This window comes from Cherax quadricarinatus, chromosome 34 (assembly GCF_038502225.1).
Source record: "Cherax quadricarinatus isolate ZL_2023a chromosome 34, ASM3850222v1, whole genome shotgun sequence".
Taxonomy (NCBI): Eukaryota; Metazoa; Arthropoda; class Malacostraca; order Decapoda; family Parastacidae; genus Cherax; species Cherax quadricarinatus.
Window position 1 is genome coordinate 17,208,981 of NC_091325.1, and position 23,115 is coordinate 17,232,095.

The window sequence follows — 23,115 nt, forward strand, 5'->3', positions numbered from 1 at the left end:
TTTAGATACATTTACAGTAATTTAATACTAGACAAACACAAAGAAATATATTTTTTTTCGTTAGCTTCAGAATGATTTTTGCAAAATTATTGCATACCCAAATTTTCGCTTGTCTTATATGGCAAGATGAGCGTTGCTATTTAAGCCAAAATCGCAAGTTTTACATATTTGGCACGACATATTTATATATGTCGTGCCGAATAAGCAGAACTTGCGATTTTGGCTTAAATAGCAACGCTCATCTTGCCATATAAGACAAGCGAAAATTTGGGTATGCAATAATTTTGCAAAAATCATTCTGAAGCTAACGAAAAAAAATATATTTCTTTGTGTTTGTCTAGTATTAAATTACTGTAAATGTATCTAAAATATATTTAATTGGATTAAGCTAAAATAAATTGCGCTTGTTATAATAAGGTTAGGTAAGTTTTCTAAGTTCCAGACTGGGTGGGTCATTGGGCTAATCCGGGGGGGGGGTCATTAGTCTTATCCGGGGGGGGGGGACGCATGGACCTGCTCCGCATGGGTCAGTAGGCCTGTTGCAGTGTTATTTCTTTTTTATGTTCTTATGTTCTTATGTTCTTATGTTCAAGACAAGAATACTCTACTCAAGACACAGGCCAGTTAATATACAGTTTCTATGAAGCTGAATGAATAAAATCTGTTTGATAATTTTAAAATATAAATAAAACACTGGAATGAGAGAGATCTTCAGTAAGCCTACTGGCCCATGCAGGGATGGTTCTTCTCATACCCAAAAATTCAAATTCGTGTATTTGTCTAATCGATTTTAAAGCTAACTAAATATTTATGTTCAGTACGCTACTTGGTAAAATGTTTCACTCATTTACAACTATTACCAAGTAAGAATTTATCCAACGTCAATGCATTTTTCTCCATTACTTTCTTTGTTAAATATCCTCACTTTTATTTATACGTCCTTTATTCCTAGCTACCACTAGAATTCATTGTTTCTCAAAATTAAAAAAAAAGCTGAAATGCAATGGAAAAATATAAATGGATAGATTCCAGTGCACTAAGTCATCACACAATGTCTGGAGCACAGTGTGGTGTGTGGAGTTACAGACCTGCTGGGTGCCGTAGGTGAGAAGGTCGTGCTGCAGGTGTTAATTAGTAGGTAATAGGAACTTGAGCTGGGCAGGCCTTTGTGTGTCCGCCACCGCTGCTGCTCCTCACACACGCACACACACACGTATGGTGTCATTAGCACAGCCTAAATTAACATCACAAGAGGTGATGTGACAGGAAGCTTGTTACTAATAATTAGATCACGAAATCGATATTGTGTGTTTCAAGTGACAATGTCGATGAGCGTCCTAATGTCTCATATACTTATGCTTGTATGATTCATCATATTTAACTGTATTATTGATATTAACATTATTTAATATTGTTCCTTTGGTATCCTTTCAGAAAAGATATATTAGTTATTAATGTTTGAAAACAGACATAGAGCTCACCATCTCACTTTGACTGCTGAAGGTATAAAATTCCCATAACTTGAGTGAAGTTTATTCTTGATTTACATATTATTGTACCATTGTAATCTTTTAAGACTAAAAGAGTTTTCCATAGAGGGTGACTTGATGGAATGCGGTCATGTGTGTTTTCCCTTCCTTGAGATGTGTGGTAGACAGTGGATACGCTGGGGTAAGTGAATAAACTGGGAGACTGATCATCAGTTGTTGATAAAGCTTGACCATTTGCAAAGTATTAATTCACCAACACTTATTAAGGGCTCACGTTCAGTATCTCCAAAGATTAAAGAAGTATGATAAAAGTGACTCCTACAGAGGTCAGGTTCATAAAGCCTTTCAGGCAGTAGTTACCCCCCCCCTAAAAAGTCTCAGGAGCTAAATTACGCTCAAAGTTAATATATATATATATATATATATATATATATATATATATATATATATATATATATATATATATATATATATATATATATATATATACAGTCGCACAGATATACAGTCGCAGGACAAGCCACGGGGGGGGGGGTGGAAATCTGAAGCTCAAGTACTTTCATGCTTCTCAGTTCGTCATCAGGAGCTGTGCAATGTTGCACGGGGGTAACCAAAGCAGAGAGAGAGGTCTCAGAGTAGCGTAGGTGTCATGTATATATATATATATATATATATATATATATATATATATATATATATATATATATATATATATATATGCAATAAGATTAAATTAGATCCATTTATAATTAATAGAATTTGGGTAGAATTTAATAATACACTGGACAAATAAATAGCTTGGGGGTGAGTTTTGCAAAGGACCTATCCAAGTTGGCTCGTCGCGCGTCACGTGTTTAACCGTTGTGGGATCTGATAGTGAGGTGCTGGCCGACCCCTTATATAGCTTCCTTGGATGCTTCACTTTCATAGTTCCTTGATAATGTGAGTAGTCACGAAAGCGCTTGGAATTTCTCTATTCTTTCAGAGTGGTTGTTTTGCATATATATATATATATATATATATATATATATATATATATATATATATATATATATATATATATATATATATATATGTATATATTCTTTCAACTCACCGGCCGCATCCCACCGAAGCAGGGTGGCCAAAAAAAGAAAAACAAAGGTGTCTCTTTTTAACTTTAGTAATGTCTACAGGAGAAGGGGTTACTAGCCCTTTGCTCCCGGCGTTTTAGTCGCCTCTTACGACACACATGACTTACGGAGGAAAAATTCTGTTCCACTTTTCCATGGAGGAAATAAACAAGAACAAAAACTAGTAAGGAAATAGAAGAAAACCCAGAGGATTTTATATAGAGAGAGCAGATGGGACAGATTTACTGGAATAGATTTGTTTACAAAGATTTGGTGAGACCGGGTTTACAAAGTAAGGAGAGGGTTGCTGGGCAAGACTGGCTATGATCAGTCTCCTGGGGCAGGCTTTCATGGAAAGATTTATTGCAATAAGTTGTAGAGACATTGCTAGGACAAACTGCTGGGACAGGTTTGCTACAACAGGAATTACAGCGCCGTGGAAAGATAAACCGGATATGATATATTGAGCATTTTAGATAGGCAATAACTCGAATATATCAGCATTTATTTCTGAGCGTTTCACCAACGTTCATTTTGGAACATTTTACGTTAAATAACGATGCGATTCACAACGCCATTTTTCAAAAATTTTTACCATATCGAAATGTCGAAAAAAAAAAAAAGTGCATTATCCCTAATGTGAGAAGTACAAACGAATAATTTTCAATATTTCAGGAAGTATAAATGAATGACAGCAGCTTTCACGAACGCAAAATAAAAGATATGTAAAGGAATTAAAACGTTGATGAATATGAGCTCCCCCTCCCCCCTCCTCCCCCTCCCCCCCCTCCCCCTCCCCCCCCTCCCCCCTCCTCCCCCTCCCCCCTCCCCCTCCCCCTCCTCCCCTCTATTAATGGGAATCTTTAATTAAGACATATATGAATATTAAGAAACTTTTGGATCCAACTACAATACCTGCACCTGGGTAGCCATACTGCTATTATTATTATTATTATTATTATTATTATTATTATTATTATTATTATTATTATTATTATTATTATTATAAATTAATAATAATTATTGTTATTATTAATGTTTTTGATAGACAAAAAACATAAAAAAAAACTTAATAAACATAAAACAAGAAAACAACTGGGAAAACAAAAACAACAGCAAGAACATTATTGTATGTTACACATAATAGATAAAAGTTGCCGTGCAAACAGATGTCATCAATACATCAAACTACATAACAAGTTGTGCACTTGTTACCGAACTGAGCCGACAGAGGTCCTGTGTCAACACTAGCAGGAGGGAAGGACAGGCAGAGAGGGAGACGAGAGAGAGAAGAGGAGAGAGAGACAGAGACAGACAGACAGGAGAGCTGAGAGGAAGATAGGGGAGATAGAGGCCAAAAAAAAAGGTGTAAATGGAGGAGAAAGAGAAACAAGAGAGGCGGAGTGAAAAGGGTGACTGAGGTAAGATTGAAGAAGAATGGGAGATATATGTGAGAAATGAGACCTAAAGGAGAGGGAAACGATGGCAAGAGAAAGATGAAGGAGAAAAAGAAATGACGAAGGGGCATTGAGAAGTGGAGAATGGAAGAGAAAAGGCAAAAGGAAACACGTAGAAGGGAACGAAAGATATGACGAACGGACATAACCCCTCAAGGGAGGTTCCTTGACGCTAGTGAGAGGCTCTTGATCTAGGGAATTGGATCTGTGCTCCAGTTCCCTGAATTGAGCCTGAATGCCTTCCATAATCCCGCCCCCACTCCTTACAGGCACTGTATAATCCCTACGGGCTTAGAGCTCCTCATAATAATAATAATAATAATAATAATAATAATAATAATAATAATAATAATAATAATAATAATAATAATAATAATAACGGACATAGAGGGATAGTCGAAGGAATTACTAAGACACAAAGCTAATAAGAGCAAAGCGTCCAAGTCAGTGATGTTTGAGAGAGTCAAACTTGAAGCATCTTGGAAGATGTAACTCATCTTCTCCGATATTCTCATAACTCATGCCAACAGATGTTTTTCAAAACCTGTATTACTAAACGTGAGACTTAAGCGAAAACGGAAAGCAATAAATTTGCATTCATTGGAAAACTTAGAGAGATTTTTGATAACCTCTTACAAGTTCATGAGAGACTACGGAAAATGAACGTTGAAAATCTTTAAACAATGGAATGAAGAAGAGGAGGACTTTCGGAAGAGGGAAAGAAGTGTTTCTTAAAAAAAAAAAGAAAAAAAAGGAGTAGCTGAGGATCGGAATTGGCACCATAAAGAATTTGTGTACAATAAACAATTGCAACAACGCATAAGATATAACAACGAGGCAATTACACCCTCATATGATACTCTGTACAGTCACTCTCCCAACATGCTCCTCCATCTGTAGTAAGATTCCCTTAGAGTCTCCTTACTAATTTACCCAATTTTTGTACACATCCTCATACCAATGCAGCAATGTATGCGGTTAAATAACTTAAATAACAGTCTTACATACTTTGTTTATAACAAATCGTAAGTACAGACGCATAACTTGACAACAGAAAGTTCAACTGTGACGAAAGAATAATTTCTTCTCAGAAAACGAAGTTTTATCGATCATTCACATATTACATTCAAACTACACGGAATACAATTCAAAAAATAAAACTTAATTTTTTTTATCTTTAGCACTCAGTCATACATCTTATATGATCTTTTCTTATGCATGTACTTAAAAATTTAAATGTTAGCATTCACTAATTTTGATTTTATATATTTTGAAGGATTATTGGAAAAATATAATAATCCAGAGAGTTGGATAACGATGAATTGCGGTGAGTTTCCTAAAGCAGCAGAATGGAGTCTCCTCTTATTGGCTCTTCAAAACAATATCGAGATAAGCCTGTGAGCGCGAGGGAGGTGGGTAGGTGGTCTGGCTTATACTCTAGCACCTGGGATTAGTTTATACCAGCGTCATCACACTCCCACCCTCCACCATGCACAGTGCTACACTGTACGCACCAAACCATCAGCCAGTTTTGAAACCACACACAAATCTCTTAGAGTTATTTGACAAAGTAACGAAATCCAGGCAGGAAAGAGTGGACTATATATTTTTGGACTGCAAGAGACTGGGACAAAAGCAGGCAAGAATAACAGGGAAAGCACTGCAATGGATCAAAGAATACGTAAAAGGAAGGAAACAAGTTATTGTCCGGGAGGTGTCGGAATAGGCGAGTGTTGAGTGGGGTTCCATAATGGTCAGTACTGAGACAAGTACCGTTTCTTGTGAATGTAAATGACTTGACAGAGGAAATGGGGTTGGAGGTGTTCCTATTCCCAGATGATGTAAAACTAACGAGAAAGGCTAGGAAAAACTACAAATGGATCTGGACAAGCTGCAAAACTGTTCTGACAATCAGCTATTAGAATTTAATCCCAGCAAGTGCAAAGTTATAAAAATCGGAAACAGAGCACAGGCTCGATCGACAAAGGTTGTAAACCTCGCTGAAAGACAAGGCCCTCGAGTGAGTGTTGGGTCAAACATTTCACCTAATTCACACATCTAACGAATAACTGCTGCAAGGCTGGAATATTTAAGGGCAGCTATCAGCAACCTAAACAAGGAGGCATTCACGACCCTATAGTCAGGCCTATCTTGGAATATGTCGAGCCAGTATGGAGCCTACATCTGATAAAGTAGCTGGAGAAAGGGCAAAGATTTACATCGAAAGTAGTCCCAGAGCTAAGGGACATGAGCTCTGAGGAGAGGCAAGAGGACATGAGGCCCAAAGGTGATATGACTGCGACATACAAAATACAGAGAATTTACAGGGTAGACAGGATGAGTCTGTCTGAGAGGCAGGCCTCAGATACACGAGAGCACAGATGGCAGTTAAAAACACAGATGAGTCTCTGGAATACTAGGAAATACTTCTTAACCACAGAGTGATCAGGAAGTGGAATGAAGTAGACAGCGAAATGGTACAGAGGAGACCAATACATAGTTTTAAGGATAGGAATGATAGGGTTCATGCTGCCAGGAGAGAGTGAACCCAGAAGAGTGGAGAGGCGGGTCCAGGAGCAGAGACTCGATCCCTGCAACCACAATTAAATGAATATAATTGAGTACTGCCCCGCCACCCCTCCCCACACAAACCATCACCTACACACACACTACTACCACGTTTAAGGTATCAGATAAAGGAGCAAATGATCAAGCAATTCTTTGGTTGATATAGTCCTGAAAAAAAAATTGAGAGAGAGAGAAACAAGTCTACAAGCGAGAGCATTATTGTGCAAATGAGAAAATTACTTAATGCATTCCGGTGGGAAAAACAAATGAAACAAGGAAAGATAACAGAAGAGATGAAGTGCATCACAGGTAAATGCCAGGAGGAATAAAAGAAATTCATGCGCATGAAAGACAAAAGTATCAATAAGCACTTCTTCAGTTTGAGGATGGCTAGAAAGTGGAGCAAAATTGGATGAGGATATAGTGAAAACAAATTCCATGCACGCCAGAAACAGCCTGTAAAGGTTCGTAAATAGTTGAGAGGCGAGGTCAGGAGCCAGGCAACCCGGCAGCAACAAATAAAAGAGTACAATAACACCACTAAGTTCATCGACAAAACCCACAATGCCACTCATAAACATGCACAACACTACCACCATAATGCAGACAATCCTCATCTAATGCTACACTCAACCAAAACCCCATCGCTGTTCTATCTAGCGCTGTTCAATCTCTCTCTCTCTCTATATACCTTGCCACCCAAGAAACACTACCCTGCACCTATAAATCTACTCCCCATCAACTTTCACCCTAGTAGCAGTGATCCAGCATCAGTCTACTAACACTCACCACCAGTGATCTGCAATCCAACCCAGTATCATAGCAATCTAACCACACCCAACAAGAAGCCTCACTGTCCCATCCACAAATACAGATAACGTCAGCAATAAGAAAAATTAACTGGAGGTAAAGGAAGACAACGAACCAGAATTAACAGAGAACGACCCAGACGAACCAGGCATATTACCAACCAGAGGACCCAAAACAATAACAACAGCAACTATATGTAACAACGTCAGGAGGATAGCTAAACACCCCTCGCTTATATGCATTATCACGTGATGGGAAAAAGTCCAAGATCAAAGTGATGGAAACACCCAACAAATGTTTTAGAGAATGTATGATACAGACCATAATGAAAGAAACTAATAAATATGGTTGCATGTCAAGAGACGGGGCCAAGAGCAGACAAGACCTCAGCGGTCAATGCTAGTGAGTTCCTGGCCGCAGACTTCATTATAGACCATCATGGTTTAGCATAAAGAAAGTCAAGCCTCAGCAACATAAGATTTCCATAGAATGAAAGAAACAAGAAAGGGGAGAGAAAGGCTGGCAGACTGAGTTTCCTAGGACTGTCGGAGGTTATGATATGGTGTATCAAAGGCGACAAATTTACAGACTGGAAAAGTATTCTGATATATGATGATTAAAAGAATACCTGAAAAGAGAAGGCAGACTCATGACTAGGGGGAAGTCACACTGGAGAAAAGTATCAAGGGATTAGTTCTCAGAATCTACTCTATTATGAATCTGCAAATGACCTACCTAAAGAAGTCGATTCCTACATGTCAATATTTGCAAATTAAGCCAAACTAATGAGGAGATTGGAAAAATGATCGCAAAAGGATGGCAAATAAGTGGTGGTCCAAAGCTGCTATTAGAATTTCACCTTTAATAAAAGCAAGATGATGAGGTCAGAAGAAACGCAAAGGAATACAGGAGAACTATACCACAGGAGAACCATATTACAGGAGAACCATTCCACACGAGAACCATACGACAGGAGAACCATACCACATAAAAACAGAAACACCAAATATTATCAGAAGGAAATAAGCACCTGGGCGAAAACGTATTACCTAACCCACCTCTGGGGACTCGGGTAAACAGGATAACGTCTGATGCATATGCAGTGATAGCGGATATATGAAAAGCTTTCCGGAATCTCAACAAGGATTTTTTCAGAATAATGTACATCACCTGTTTGAGACAAACACTGGTATATGTAGCAACGGCGTGCAGTTCACGGTTTCGAGAACGTAAATTCTTTCTCACCAACCTACTGGAGTTCAACGACAAGGTAATGGAAGTATGGCAGGAGAGAGAATGATGGGGAGATTGCATCTTCTTGAAATGTAGGAAGGTTTTTGACACAGTACTGCATAGGAGCCTGGTACAAAAGCAGGCAGGAATAACAGGGAAAACACTTCAGTGGATCATGGCATGTCTGACAAGAATGAAACAACGAGTGACTGTCTGTCTCCTACACACAGACACCAGGCTGTCTCCTACACACAGTCACCAGGCTGTGTCTCCTACACACTGACACTAGGCTGTGTCGCCTACACACAGACGCCAGACTGTAACACCTTAACACAGACATCAGACTGTGTCAACTTCACGCAGACGCCAGGTTGTCTCCTACAAGCAGACGCCAAACTGTAACACATTCACGCAGACGCCAGACTGTCAGCTTAACACAGACACCAGGCTGTGTCACCAACACACAGTCGCCAAGGAGTAAGGCATAACCAAACTGTCTAGACTTAATTTATGCGATATTTACACAAACAATATTGCAAAACAACAGCAATAAACATAATCTGGTATAATGAAACAATGTAAAACGAAATATTTTAAATAAAATTATTTAAAACAGAAATGTCTAAGAGACAGTGAGACAAGAGCAGAACGGTGATGTCCAAAATACAACTCTTGAGAGTTGGAAGGAAATGAGCAGAGGGAGAGAGAAAAACAGAGAGAGAGAGAGACAGACAGACAGACTCTCACCTCACAGGCACCCTTCGCCAGATAAGTAAGGATGCAGTTATTTTCCTGTTTTTACACGGCGTCCCGTTTTCTTTCTCGCGAGGCATTTTTTGGGGGGGAGGTGAATCCCAGAAGCACCCAAGGCGATAAAAATAAGATAAAATCATTTTCTTGGTTCTCAGCTAAGAAAGTGGCTCTAGATTTAGCTGGGGGAGATTGTGTAGCTTTGCTGGGGGCGCCGCCTCTCTGTAAATGGTCTCCTCTGAGCCCCGCGTTTCTTCCACGATTACGCAGACCCAACACCTCGTAGCTTGAAGCAAAGCTGTTGTTTGAAGCAAATCTATGGATTGTCTTAAGACATTGTACAAACGTTTGTGTTATTACGGGTACAAATATTTCTTATTACATAGTACAAATGTTGTACTAAAGATGTTTGTCTTCGTAGAGGACAAACGTTTATTTCATCACAGAGGACAAACGTTTGTCTCACCTCAGAGGACAAACATTTGCCTCACCACAGATGACAAACAATCGTCTCACCTCAGAGGACAAACGTTTGTATCAACTCAGAGGACAAACATTTGCCTCACCACAGATGACAAACGTTTGTATCACCTCAGAGGACAAACATTTGCCTCACCACAGATGACAAACAATCGTCTCACCTCAGAGGACAAACGTTTGTATCACCTCAGAGGACAAACATTTGCCTCACCACAGATGACAAACGTTTGTCTCACCACAGAGGACAAACATTTGCCTCACCACAGATGACAAACGTTTGTCTCACCTCAGAGGACAAACATTTGCCTCACCACAGAGGACAAACAATCGTCTCACCTAAAATGCCAAAAGTTTGGGATAAAATCATTTTTGTTTGCATTTGTTACATAAATTTAAATAGTTTTTTTTTAATTTATCAATTAACTTTACCCAAAAAACAACTACTAATACTATCACTACTACTGCTGCTGTAACTACTACTAATGCTGTAACTACTAATACTTATGCTGTAACTACTACTACTGTTGTAACTACTCCTACTACTACTGTAACTACTACTACTACTACTGTAACTACTACTACTACTATTAATAACATTTCTACTACTATCGTCACTAACTACTACTACTGTCACTACTACTACTAGTAGTAGTAGCCACAGCTGCTACTGTCACTACTACTACTATTTTAACCATACCACGGGTGGGATTTGAACCCGCGGTCAGAGTCTCAAAACTCCAGACCGTCACTACTGTCACTAATACTACTGCCACTGTTGGTACTACTGCTGCTGCTGGTCCTAATACTACTGCTACTACTAGTACTATTACTGCTGCTGCTGCTACTAATACTATACTACTTCTACTGCTACTTCTTTGGATTCTCCTGTTTCTTTCTCTCTCTGTCTCTGTCTCACACACACTCTCTCCAACCCTTCCTGAGCTACTACGAGTGTCATATTGAAGACCCACAGTTGGGGAGTGACCAATACCCTTTTATGTACTTCCCCTCTTTGTTGTGATTCTCTGGTCCCCCTTTTATATACTTCCTCTTTTTCGCTGTGATTTTCTCCCCTTCTTACATACCTCCCCGTTTCGTTGTGATTCTCTCTCCCCTCTTATATATATACCTCCCTACTTTGTTGTGATTTCCTTTTCTCTGGATGCTGTGTAACTACTTATTTGATTTCCAGGGGGTTAATCCTCATTTTTTCTACTCTTCCCTTTTCTCTTTCACTCACTATCACACCCTCACTTCTTCAAGCTCACACACACACACTCATTATGTCTGTCTGTCTGTCTGTCTGTCTGTCTGTCTGTCTGTCTGTCTGTCTGTCTGTCTGTCTGTCTCTGTCTCTGTCTCTGTCTCTGTCTCTGTCTCTCTCTCTCTCTCTCTCTCTCTCTCTCTCTCTCTCTCTCTCTCTCTCTCTCTCTCTCTCTCTCTCTCTATATATATATATATATATATATATATATATATATATATATATATATATATATAATATATATATATATATATATATATATATATATATCTATATATATATATATATATATATATATATATGTATATATATATATAATTTGTGTCTTATTTATCCTTAATGTATTTTCACTTTATTTTGAGGACATGGTTTTAATTCAAGTTACATCCATTAGTTCGTATAGACGACACCCTGCCTATCACTTAGAGCACAAGTGGCTTCACACATCACCCCAGATTGTTTTCCATATTAATTTTTTTTCCACCCTGGTGCGACAACACACCTACCTACCTACCTACCTACCTACCTACCGACCTATCTACCTACCTACCTACCTACCTACCTGCCTACCTACCGACCTATCTACCTACCTACCTACCTACCCACCTATCTACCAACCTACCTACCTACCTACCTACCTACCTACCTACCTACCTACCTACCTACCTACCTACCTACCTACCTACCTACCTACCTACCTCTCCCTCTACCTCTCTCTCCCCACAATCTCCTTCCTTCTCACCAGTCACTTCTCCCTGGGTTCCCTGCACTTAGTTTGCCTCTCCCTGCACACCCTATGTATATATATATATTTTTATTTTAGACTGGAAGTACAGGGAGAGATTAGACGGCAGAGGGTAAGGTGAAGTTATGGAATGTTCAAGAATGGAAGTGAGAACAATATCAGGTGAACAGTCCCCCTAGCGGACACGGATTTTTTCGTTATTTTGGCTAAATATTAGTGGTCCTAAAGCGTTTTCATGGATTTTACTGTCCTCTATATATTGCAATCTTTTTTGTCTTTACGTACGCAATATTTATTTTGGTTTTTATATTCGCACAATTTTTCGTGATTTTGTTCTCATGCAATACAGCGTATAAACACCAAGAGAAGTGTACATACACTGAGAGAAGTGTATCTCTCACTGTACATACACTGAGAGAAGTGTATCTCTCACTGTACATACACTGAGAGAAGTGTATCTCTCACTGTACATACACTGAGAGAAGTGTATCTCTCAATGTACATACACTGAGAGAAGTGTATCTCTCACTGTACATACACTGAGAGAAGTGTATCTCTCACTGTACATACACTGAGAGAAGTGTATCTCTCACTGTACATACACTGAGAGAAGTTATTTTTTATTATCACACTGGCCGATTCCCACCAAGGCAGGGTGGCCCGAAAAAGAAAAACTTTCACCATCATTCACTCCATCACTGTCTTGCCAGAAGGGTGCTTTACACTACAGTTTTTAAACTGCAACATTAACACCCCTCCTTCAGAGTGCAGGCACTGTACTTCCCATCTCCAGGACTCAAGTCCGGCCTGCCGGTTTCCCTGAATCCCTTCATAAATGTTACTTTGCTCACACTCCAACAGCACGTCAAGTATTAAAAACCATTTGTCTCCATTCACTCCTATCAAACACGCTCACGCATGCCTGCTGGAAGTCCAAGCCCCTTGCACACAAAACCTCCTTTACCCCCTCCCTCCAACCCTTCCTAGGCCGACCCCTACCCCGCCTTCCTTCCACTACAGACTGATACACTCTTGAAGTCATTCTGTTTCGCTCCATTCTCTCTACATGTCCGAACCACCTCAACAACCCTTCCTCAGCCCTCTGGACAACAGTTTTGGTAATCCCGCACCTCCTCCTAACTTCCAAACTACGAATTCTCTGCATTATATTCACACCACACATTGCCCTCAGACATGACATCTCCACTGCCTCCAGCCTTCTCCTCGCTGCAACAGTCATCACCCACGCTTCACACCCATATAAGAGCGTTGGTAAAACTATACTCTCATACATTCCCCTCTTTGCCTCCAAGGACAAAGTTCTTTGTCTCCACAGACTCCTAAGTGCACGACTCACTCTTTTTCCCTCATCAATTCTATGATTCACCTCATCTTTCATAGACCCATCCGCTGACACGTCCACTCCCAAATATCTGAATACGTTCACCTCCTCCATACTCTCTCCCTCCAATCTGATATTCAATCTTTCATCACCTAATCTTTTTGTTATCCTCATAACCTTACTCTTTCCTGTATTCACCTTTAATTTTCTTCTTTTGCACACCCTACCAAATTCATCCACCAATCTCTGCAACTTCTCTTCAGAATCTCCCAAGAGCACAGTGTCATCAGCAAAGAGCAGCTGTGACAACTCCCACTTTGTGTGTGATTCTTTATCTTTTAACTCCACGCCTCTTGCCAAGACCCTCGCATTTACTTCTCTTACAACCCCATCTATAAATATATTAAACAACCACGGTGACATCACACATCCTTGTCTAAGGCCTACTTTTACTGGGAAAAAATTTCCCTCTTTCCTACATACTCTAACTTGAGCCTCACTATCCTCGTAAAAACTCTTCACTGCTTTCAGTAACCTACCTCCTACACCATACACTTGCAACATCTGCCACATTGCCCCCCTATCCACCCTGTCATATGCCAAGTGTATCTCTCAATGTACATACACTGAGAGAAGTGTATCTCTCAATGTACATACACTGAGAGAAGTGTATCTCTCACTGTACATACACTGAGAGAAGTGTATCTCTCAATGTACATACACTGAGAGAAGTGTATCTCTCACTGTACATACACTGAGAGAAGTGTATCTCTCAATGTACATACACTGAGAGAAGTGTATCTCTCACTGTACATACACTGAGAGAAGTGTATCTCTCAATGTACATACACTGAGAGAAGTGTATCTCTCACTGTACATACACTGAGAGAAGTGTATCTCTCAATGTACATACACTGAGAGAAGTGTATCTCTCACTGTACATACACTGAGAGAAGTGTATCTCTCAATGTACATACACTGAGAGAAGTGTATCTCTCACTGTACATACACTGAGAGAAGTGTATCTCTCAATGTACATACACTGAGAGAAGTGTATCTCTCACTGTACATACACTGAGAGAAGTGTATCTCTCAATGTACATACACTGAGAGAAGTGTATCTCTCAATGTACATACACTGAGAGAAGTGTATCTCTCAATGTACATACACTGAGAGAAGTGTATCTCTCAATGTACATACACTGAGAGAAGTGTATCTCTCAATGTACATACACTGAGAGAAGTGTATCTCTCAATGTACATACACTGAGAGAAGTGTATCTCTCAATGTACATACACTGAGAGAAGTGTATCTCTCAATGTACATACACTGAGAGAAGTGTATCTCTCACTGTACATACACTGAGAGAAGTGTATCTCTCAATGTACATACACTGAGAGAAGTGTATCTCTCACTGTACATACACTGAGAGAAGTGTATCTCTCAATGTACATACACTGAGAGAAGTGTATCTCTCACTGTACATACACTGAGAGAAGTGTATCTCTCAATGTACATACACTGAGAGAAGTGTATCTCTCACTGTACATACACTGAGAGAAGTGTATCTCTCAATGTACATACACTGAGAGAAGTGTATCTCTCACTGTACATACACTGAGAGAAGTGTATCTCTCAATGTACATACACTGAGAGAAGTGTATCTCTCAATGTACATACACTGAGAGAAGTGTATCTCTCAATGTACATACACTGAGAGAAGTGTATCTCTCAATGTACATACACTGAGAGAAGTGTATCTCTCAATGTACATACACTGAGAGAAGTGTATCTCTCAATGTACATACACTGAGAGAAGTGTATCTCTCAATGTACATACACTGAGAGAAGTGTATCTCTCACTGTACATACACTAATAAGAGTGTACCTCTCATTTTATGTCTTAGTGCACATACACAGAGAGGACTATAACTTTCACGGAATATAAAGTGGAAGTAAAATTTTTGTATTTTTAATGATTCACTGTAATTTTTACTCTTGGTGTAGAGGTGAAGTACAGTTTTAATGACCCACTTCTACTTGACAAATTTGATGCCTACCAGCCTAACTGGCCTTACATCTTATTTCTATTCTAGTATTTGATTGTTCCTTAGAGAATGTATCACAAAAGATAGCATGAAGAATATCTCCCATTATTTCATGCACTATTCTAGTACACTATTCCAGTACACTATTCCAGTACATTATTTGTTTATGTCTTGGAACATAAGAAAGGAGGAACACTGCAGCAAGTGTACTTGCCCATACTTGGCAGATCCCTGTCAAACCCAAACCCACTAAAAAGTATTCCCAACCCATTATTAATGTTGCCCAAGGAATAAGCTTTGATAACCCTGTCAACTCAAGCACAAGTTCCACTCGAATCTAACCCCTGTCATTAATGTATTTGTCTAACCTATATTTGAAGCTAACCTACTAGGTAGACTGTTCTGAAGGTGCGTTGGTTTCTGCAAGTTCACACTTTGAGTTAAATGCTTTTTATCTGCAGATGTAATTTGCCTCTGATCTTGGTTTAAAATGTTTCAAAGTTGTGATGCTTTCCACAGGTGTGTTTGGGTAGAATGTTTGAGAGATTCATATATATTGCCTAATTTTTTGTACAACTTATGTTGGTTATGGTCTTGATATTGAGGAAGTCGCATGAATGGTCGTCGTGTTGTCCTACAGCCAAGGCGGAAAAATAAATACAAATGCAGTATTATGCGATCCTTTATTAACAATGTTTCCCCCACATAGTGGGCTCTATTAAGTCACATTTGTGTTTATTTTTCTATGCGGTCGGTATTTTAAACCATTTATCTCTACAGCCAGGGTAATGTAGCATAAATACTGTAGAATTATTGATATTCATTTCATTTCATCTTGCCTTCTTCGTTGGATATACAGCAGTTATTGGTTTCTGGGAATTTCATTGGTAAAGTGAAATGATCTTCTTGTGGTTCGCGCCGGTCTGTAAATCTTCATCATTATAGAGTTTAATGATGTGTTTTTCCTTACTGCATTCAATACATTTTCTTGTGTTCAGAGGTACGGTAATGGTGAAGTGTTCATTGTGGCACGCAAGAATTATTTTTAATTAGCATAACTGATTATATCAGCAGTGTTCTGCAACTGTATTTTACATGTCCAAAATAACTTGGTGTAGTGTTAGTTATGACCAGGAGATATTGTGATCTACTCTGACGAGGAGTAACTAAGTAATATTTACTTTTCTATCACGAGGGGTAACTAAGCAATACTAACTTCTTTCTAAAGAGGAATAACTAAACAATTCTCGATGAGTAAGACTTACAACAGTATGTTTATTGACGACAGCCTGCACCTTAAGCTTCCTCAGTCGAATACAAAGACTAATTCCAATTCTGGAGACGGCAGACGATGCAAAGACGTTGTTTGAGGTAATCAGTCCCTCAGCCTTGGAAGACAAATCAGTATCTTATCCTAAAATAAATGCACGAGACCAGAGACTTATACACTGGAAAGTGACATAATCAGTGAAGTAACCAGTCCCACTAGGCAGAGGGACTGATGACTTCAGACTACCTCTCTACATCCTCTACTTTCTCCAGGACTGTGATTCGTCCCTGTACTCACTGATGAAGCCTGCGGCGCAGGATAACAATCGAATGCCCTCCTGCTAACATCAAACACTCACCTGCTAACACCAAACACCCACCTGCTAACACCAAGTCGGACCGAAACGTCGTCGTAAGCTCCTCTCTTCTATGTGCGGGTTATTTGTTTACCAAACACCCACCTGCTAACACCAAACACCCTCCTGCTAACATCAAACACCCACCTGCTAACACCAAACACTCACCTGCTAACATCAAACACCCACCTGCTAACATCAAACACCCACCTGCTAACATCAAACACCCACCTGCTAACACCAAACACCCACCTGCTAACATCAAACACCCACCTGCTAACACCAAACACCCACCTGCTAACATCAAACACCCACCTGCTAACACCAAACACCCACCTGCTAACACCAAACACCCACCTGCTAACACCAAACACCCACCTGCTAACACCAAACACAGACCTGCTAACACCAAACACCCACCTGCTAACACCAAACACCCACCTGCTAACATCAAACACCCACCTGCTAACACCAAACACCCACCTGCTAACACCAAACACCCACCTGCTAACATCAAACACCCACCTGCTAACACCAAACACCCACCTGCTAACACCAAACACCCATCTGCTAACATCAAACACCCACCTGCTAACACCAAACACCCACCTGCTAACACCAAACACCCACCTGCTAACACCAAACACCCACCTGCTAACACCAAACACCCACCTGCTAACATCAAACACCCACCTGCTAACACCAAACACCCACCTGCTAACATCAAACATCCACCTGCTAACATCAAACACCCACCTGCTAACACCAAACACCCACCTGCTAACACCAAACACCCACCTGCTAACACCAAACACCCACCTGCTAACATCAAACACCCACCTGCTAACACCAAACACCCACCTGCTAACACCAAACACCCACCTTCTAACATCAAACATCCACCTGCTAACATCAAACATCCACCTGCTAACATCAAACACCCACCTGCTAACATCAAACACCCACCTGCTAATATCAAACAACCACCTGCTAACATCAAACACCCACCTGCTAATATCAAACAACCACCTGCTAACATCAAACACCCACCTGCTAATATCAAACAACCACCTGCTAACATCAAACACCCACCTGCTAACATCAAACATCCACCTGCTAACATCAAACACCCACCTGCTAACATCAAACATCCACCTGCTAACATCAAACACCCACCTGCTAACACCAAACACCCACCTGCTAACACCAAACACCCACCTGCTAACATCAAACACCCACCTGCTAACATCAAACACCCACCTGCTAACACCAAACACCCACCTGCTAACACCAAACACCCACCTGCTAACATCAAACAACCACGTGCTAACATCAAACACCCACCTGCTAACATCAAACAACCACCTGCTAACATCAAACACCCACCTGCTAACATCAAACAACCACCTGCTAACATCAAACACCCACCTGCTAACATCAAACACCCACCTGCTAACATCAAACACCCACCTGCTAACACCAAACACCCACCTGCTAACACCAAACACCCACCTGCTAACATCAAACAACCACCTGCTAACATCAAACACCCACCTGCTAACATCAAACAACCACCTGCTAACATCAAACACCCACCTGCTAACATCAAACACCCACCTGCTAACATCAAACACCCACCTGCTAACACCAAACACCCACCTGCTAACACCAAACACCCACCTGCTAACATCAAACAACCACCTGCTAACATCAAACACCCACCTGCTCACATCAAACAACCACCTGCTAACATCAAACACCCACCTGCTAACATCAAACAACCACCTGCTAACATCAAACACCCACCTGCTAACATCAAACACCCACCTGCTAACATCAAACACCCACCTGCTAACACCAAACACCCACCTGCTAACACCAAACACCCACCTGCTAACATCAAACAACCACCTGCTAACATCAAACACCCACCTGCTAACATCAAACAACCACCTGCTAACATCAAACACCCACCTGCTAACATCAAACAACCACCTGCTAACACCAAACACCCACCTGCTAACATCAAACAACCATCTGCTAACATCAAACACCCACCTGCTAACACCAAACACCCACCTGCTAACACCAAACACCCACCTGCTAACATCAAACAACCACCTGCTAACATCAAACACCCACCTGCTAACATCAAACAACCACCTGCTAACATCAAACACCCACCTGCTAACACCAAACACCCACCTGCTAACACCAAACACCCACCTGCTAACATCAAACAACCACCTGCTAACATCAAACAACCACCTGCTAACATCAAACAACCACCTGCTAACATCAAACACCCACCTGCTAACACCAAACACCCACCTGCTAACATCAAACAACCACCTGCTAACATCAAACACCCACCTGCTAACATCAAACAACCACCTGCTAACATCAAACAACCACCTGCTAACATCAAACAACCACCTGCTAACATCAAACACCCACCTGCTAACACCAAACACCCACCTGCTAACATCAAACAACCACCTGCTAACATCAAACAACCACCTGCTAACATCAAACAACCACCTGCTAACATCAAACACCCACCTGCTAACACCAAACACCCACCTGCTAACATCAAACAACCACCTGCTAACACCAAACACCCACCTGCTAACATCAAACAACCACCTGCTAACATCAAACAACCACCTGCTAACATCAAACAACCACCTGCTAACATCAAACAACCACCTGCTAACATCAAACACCCACCTGCTAACACCAAACACCCACCTGCTAACATCAAACACCCACCTGCTAACATCAAACACCCACCTGCTAACATCAAACACCCACCTGCTAAGACTCGAAAACTCACTGTTATGAAAAACATATTTATATAAATCACTCACCTTTGAACCCTAGAGAAGCAAATTTCTAAAGAAAATCATCCATTATAGTCGGGTACACTGCACCAGGTCAGGACTATTATGTTCACTGGAGAATTAATCTCCAAAAAAATTACCAGTCGTTATAATTATAACCATATTTGTTTAAAGGATGGACCATTAAGCCAGTTGAAGGCCTTGCTCAGATGACCTAAAATATGACTAAGATTCGCATCAGGAAACTTTACCTAACTGATCTTCAGGCCTCTCCGACCAAAGGCTCTAGTGTAACTAAACAGCTGTACTGAGTGATATACAAATATCAGAATATAATAATTTTAATCAGAATGTATTGTTGATATTGAGGAACATTTAAGGTAACAATTACTGAAGTAAACATTAGGTTTATCACGGTTCTGTTTCAGGACCCACAATCGTGACTACCTCATTAGGGTTATACATCAAATTCTTACCTAAGAGTTGAAGACTCACCTGGTAAATTCAACTGAATACTCATCTGCTGAGAACTGTACCTTTCACCTAAAAACCGCATTCTCATCCGTTAAAATCCGAACTTTCAGTTTCTGTGAATTGAACGCTCACCTGTTAAGAACCTTCACCTTCTGAGAACAGAACACTCACCTGCTAAAGGTGTGAGAAGCACTAGGACGAGCACTGCCCAAGCTGCGTCCACACGGGAGACCTTGAAGATACACATTCTGCACACGGGCCGTCGCCCCTGTACACTCATGGAGTGCCCGTGTTAATCAGTTGCCGCCTCGCCTGAGGCTGGTCCTGGCGAGGTGTTGCAGTGTACAGTTCGAGGTGTAGCAGGATGGAGGCAGCGGCGACAGCATCGTCAGGAGTCCTGTGAGAGGGTCCTCAGTGACCAGACCCTGGTGTTGTACACCTCACTTCACTTCCTCTAACCATCATACCTACAAAAGACGAAATGCACCCACTGAAATCAAGTAGACACATTTCTGGACTCACATTATTATTATTATTGTTATTATTATTTTTATTATTATTATTATTTTCAACTTACCGGCTGTTTCCCACCGAGGCCGGGTGACCTTAAAAGTAAAAGGAAAGTTTTCTTTTTTACATGTAATAATTTACATAAGAGAAGGGGTTACTAGCTGCTTGCTCCCGGCATTTTAGTCGCCTCTTACGACACGCATAACTTACGGAGAAAGAACTTTTCCACTTCCCCATGGAGATGAAAGGAAATAAAGAACTACAACAACTATTAAGAAAATAGATAGGTGTGTATACATATATGTGTACATGTATCTGTAGAATGACCTAAGTGTAAATAGAAGGAGTAAGATATAATTGTTATTTTGTATGTTATGAGACAGAATAAGACACCAGCAATCCTAGCATCATGTAAAACAACTACAGGTTTCGTTTTCACACTCACTTTGCAAGATAGTAGTATCTTCCTTGGTAGCTGCTGGCTACCAGTCATTAATAATAATAATAATAATAATAATAATAATAATAATTAATAATAATAATAATAATAATAATAATAATAATAATAATAATAATAATAATAATAATAATTATTATTATTATTATTATTATTATTATTATTATTATTATTATTATTATTATTATTATAATCTTGGAGAAGCACTAAATCCGTTATGTGCATTGTGCATATATCGTATTCCTTTGAACTAAAGATTTGAGACCAGCGCCTTGAGGATGGGAGACAACCAAATTCGATCGAAGGTAAGGGAGGACAAGCATCATGTAACTTTCCAGGAGTGGTGTAGGCTCGATCCTCCATGCGTCAGTCTTGAACCAGACATACGTCTCTCATACTTCTACAGAAACATACTGCTGAGATTCTCTTCATTGACGTGAGGAATATTTGACAGGTAATAACTCACCAGAATGCAAATAAATTTTCGTTTTTATTAGAAAAATTTGAAGAAGGCAGTTTAGGATTCTAAAGTACTATTATAATTATATTCCTAGCTGAAGCACTAAACTTAAACGGGGCCTATGAGCGCCTGGGGAATATGAAGTTACTGAGTTTGATGTAAGGAAACTGATGGCAGCTCTAATTCTTTGGATCATGTGTCCATCACCAGCGTCATTCATCGCTCTTGAAGATTCTTAAGGACTACACTCGGCTCTACTTGGCTCTTGAAGAGGAAAAAATAAAAGGCTTCTTCTCCTTTATGAAGCTCAGCCATTAGAAGACTCTGGCCAAGGTGACTTAAGAATATTCCAAACTATAAGACTATTTCATTTACAGCATTAGGTTGTGGAGTTAATGTCGCTTGTTTATGTGATCCTGCAAGTGAAACTCTGCCTTAAGGCCCCGCGGTAGAAGGATCATAATGGCAGCTTTCATGAGATATCGATATTTACGGCAGTGGATGTGATACAGAGTTACGGGCCCATCTAATACCGCTCTAACTTTTACCAAACTGATGCACGATGGAGCAAGAAAGGCTGGTGTGGTGTGATGACCACTCAGCATCACTACACCAAGTGTATGGAAATTATTGGTTCAGTGATGATGTGCTGTGTGGTGACCATTGCTCGAAATTATTGGAACAGTTGCAATAATAATAATAATAATAATAATTAATAATAATAATAATAATAATAATAATAATAATAATAAAATAATAATAATAATAATAATAATAATAAAATAAATAATAATCATAATAATAATAATAATAATAATAGTAATAATAATAATAATAATAATAATAATAATAATAATAATAATAATAATAATAATAATAATAATAATAATAATAATAATAATAATAATAATCTTTACTTCTACAAGTACAAGATATACAGGCCTAGCTGGCACCAATGACATACTATTATATAGAAAGTCCCTTGTTATGCAGAACATTTCTTGAAAATTGGGTCAATCTTGTACCAGGATGCTACCCACACCAGTCGACTAACACCCAGGTACCTATTTTACAGATAGGTGAACATGGATAGGAGGTGTCTTAAAAAAATACGTCCTAATGTCTTCACCCGTACCGGGGATCGAACCACGAACCTCAGTGTTTGTAAGCTGAGTACACTAGTTTTCAAGGCTCGGATAACTTTCAAAACTGTCTGTGGCGGAGCCTCAAATGTTCCAAAACAAGTGTCAGAAAATCGACGATAACGGAAAGTGAAATTCAGATGTGTAGGTGAAGATCTGACCACTTCAGGTGTAAATTAGTGTAAAAATTGTGTTTCGTTAAATCACGTTAAGCCATTTCCAGTTTACCTCTTCTGAATAACTTTAATATTTAATGGCTGACGCATCTAAGACCAGGATAGTACCTGGTAAGTTTCGTTTGATT

At 39.8% G+C, this 23,115-nt stretch overlaps 1 protein-coding gene across 5 annotated transcripts in view; it reads right to left on the minus strand.

The window, feature by feature from the left end:
• Positions 1 to 23,115, minus strand: part of LOC128693789 (lachesin-like) — a 193,936-nt gene that overhangs the window by 98,320 nt on the left and 72,501 nt on the right. For all 5 annotated transcript variants that reach the window (XR_011392766.1, XR_011392767.1, XM_070091200.1 and 2 more), the window contains exon 2: positions 20,414 to 20,709. Coding sequence is in view for 3 of the 5 variants with exons in the window: in XM_070091200.1 (XP_069947301.1) it covers positions 20,414 to 20,522 (109 nt within the window). In the remaining 2 variants the exon portion in view is untranslated. The remainder of the gene's footprint in view (positions 1 to 20,413; positions 20,710 to 23,115) is intronic.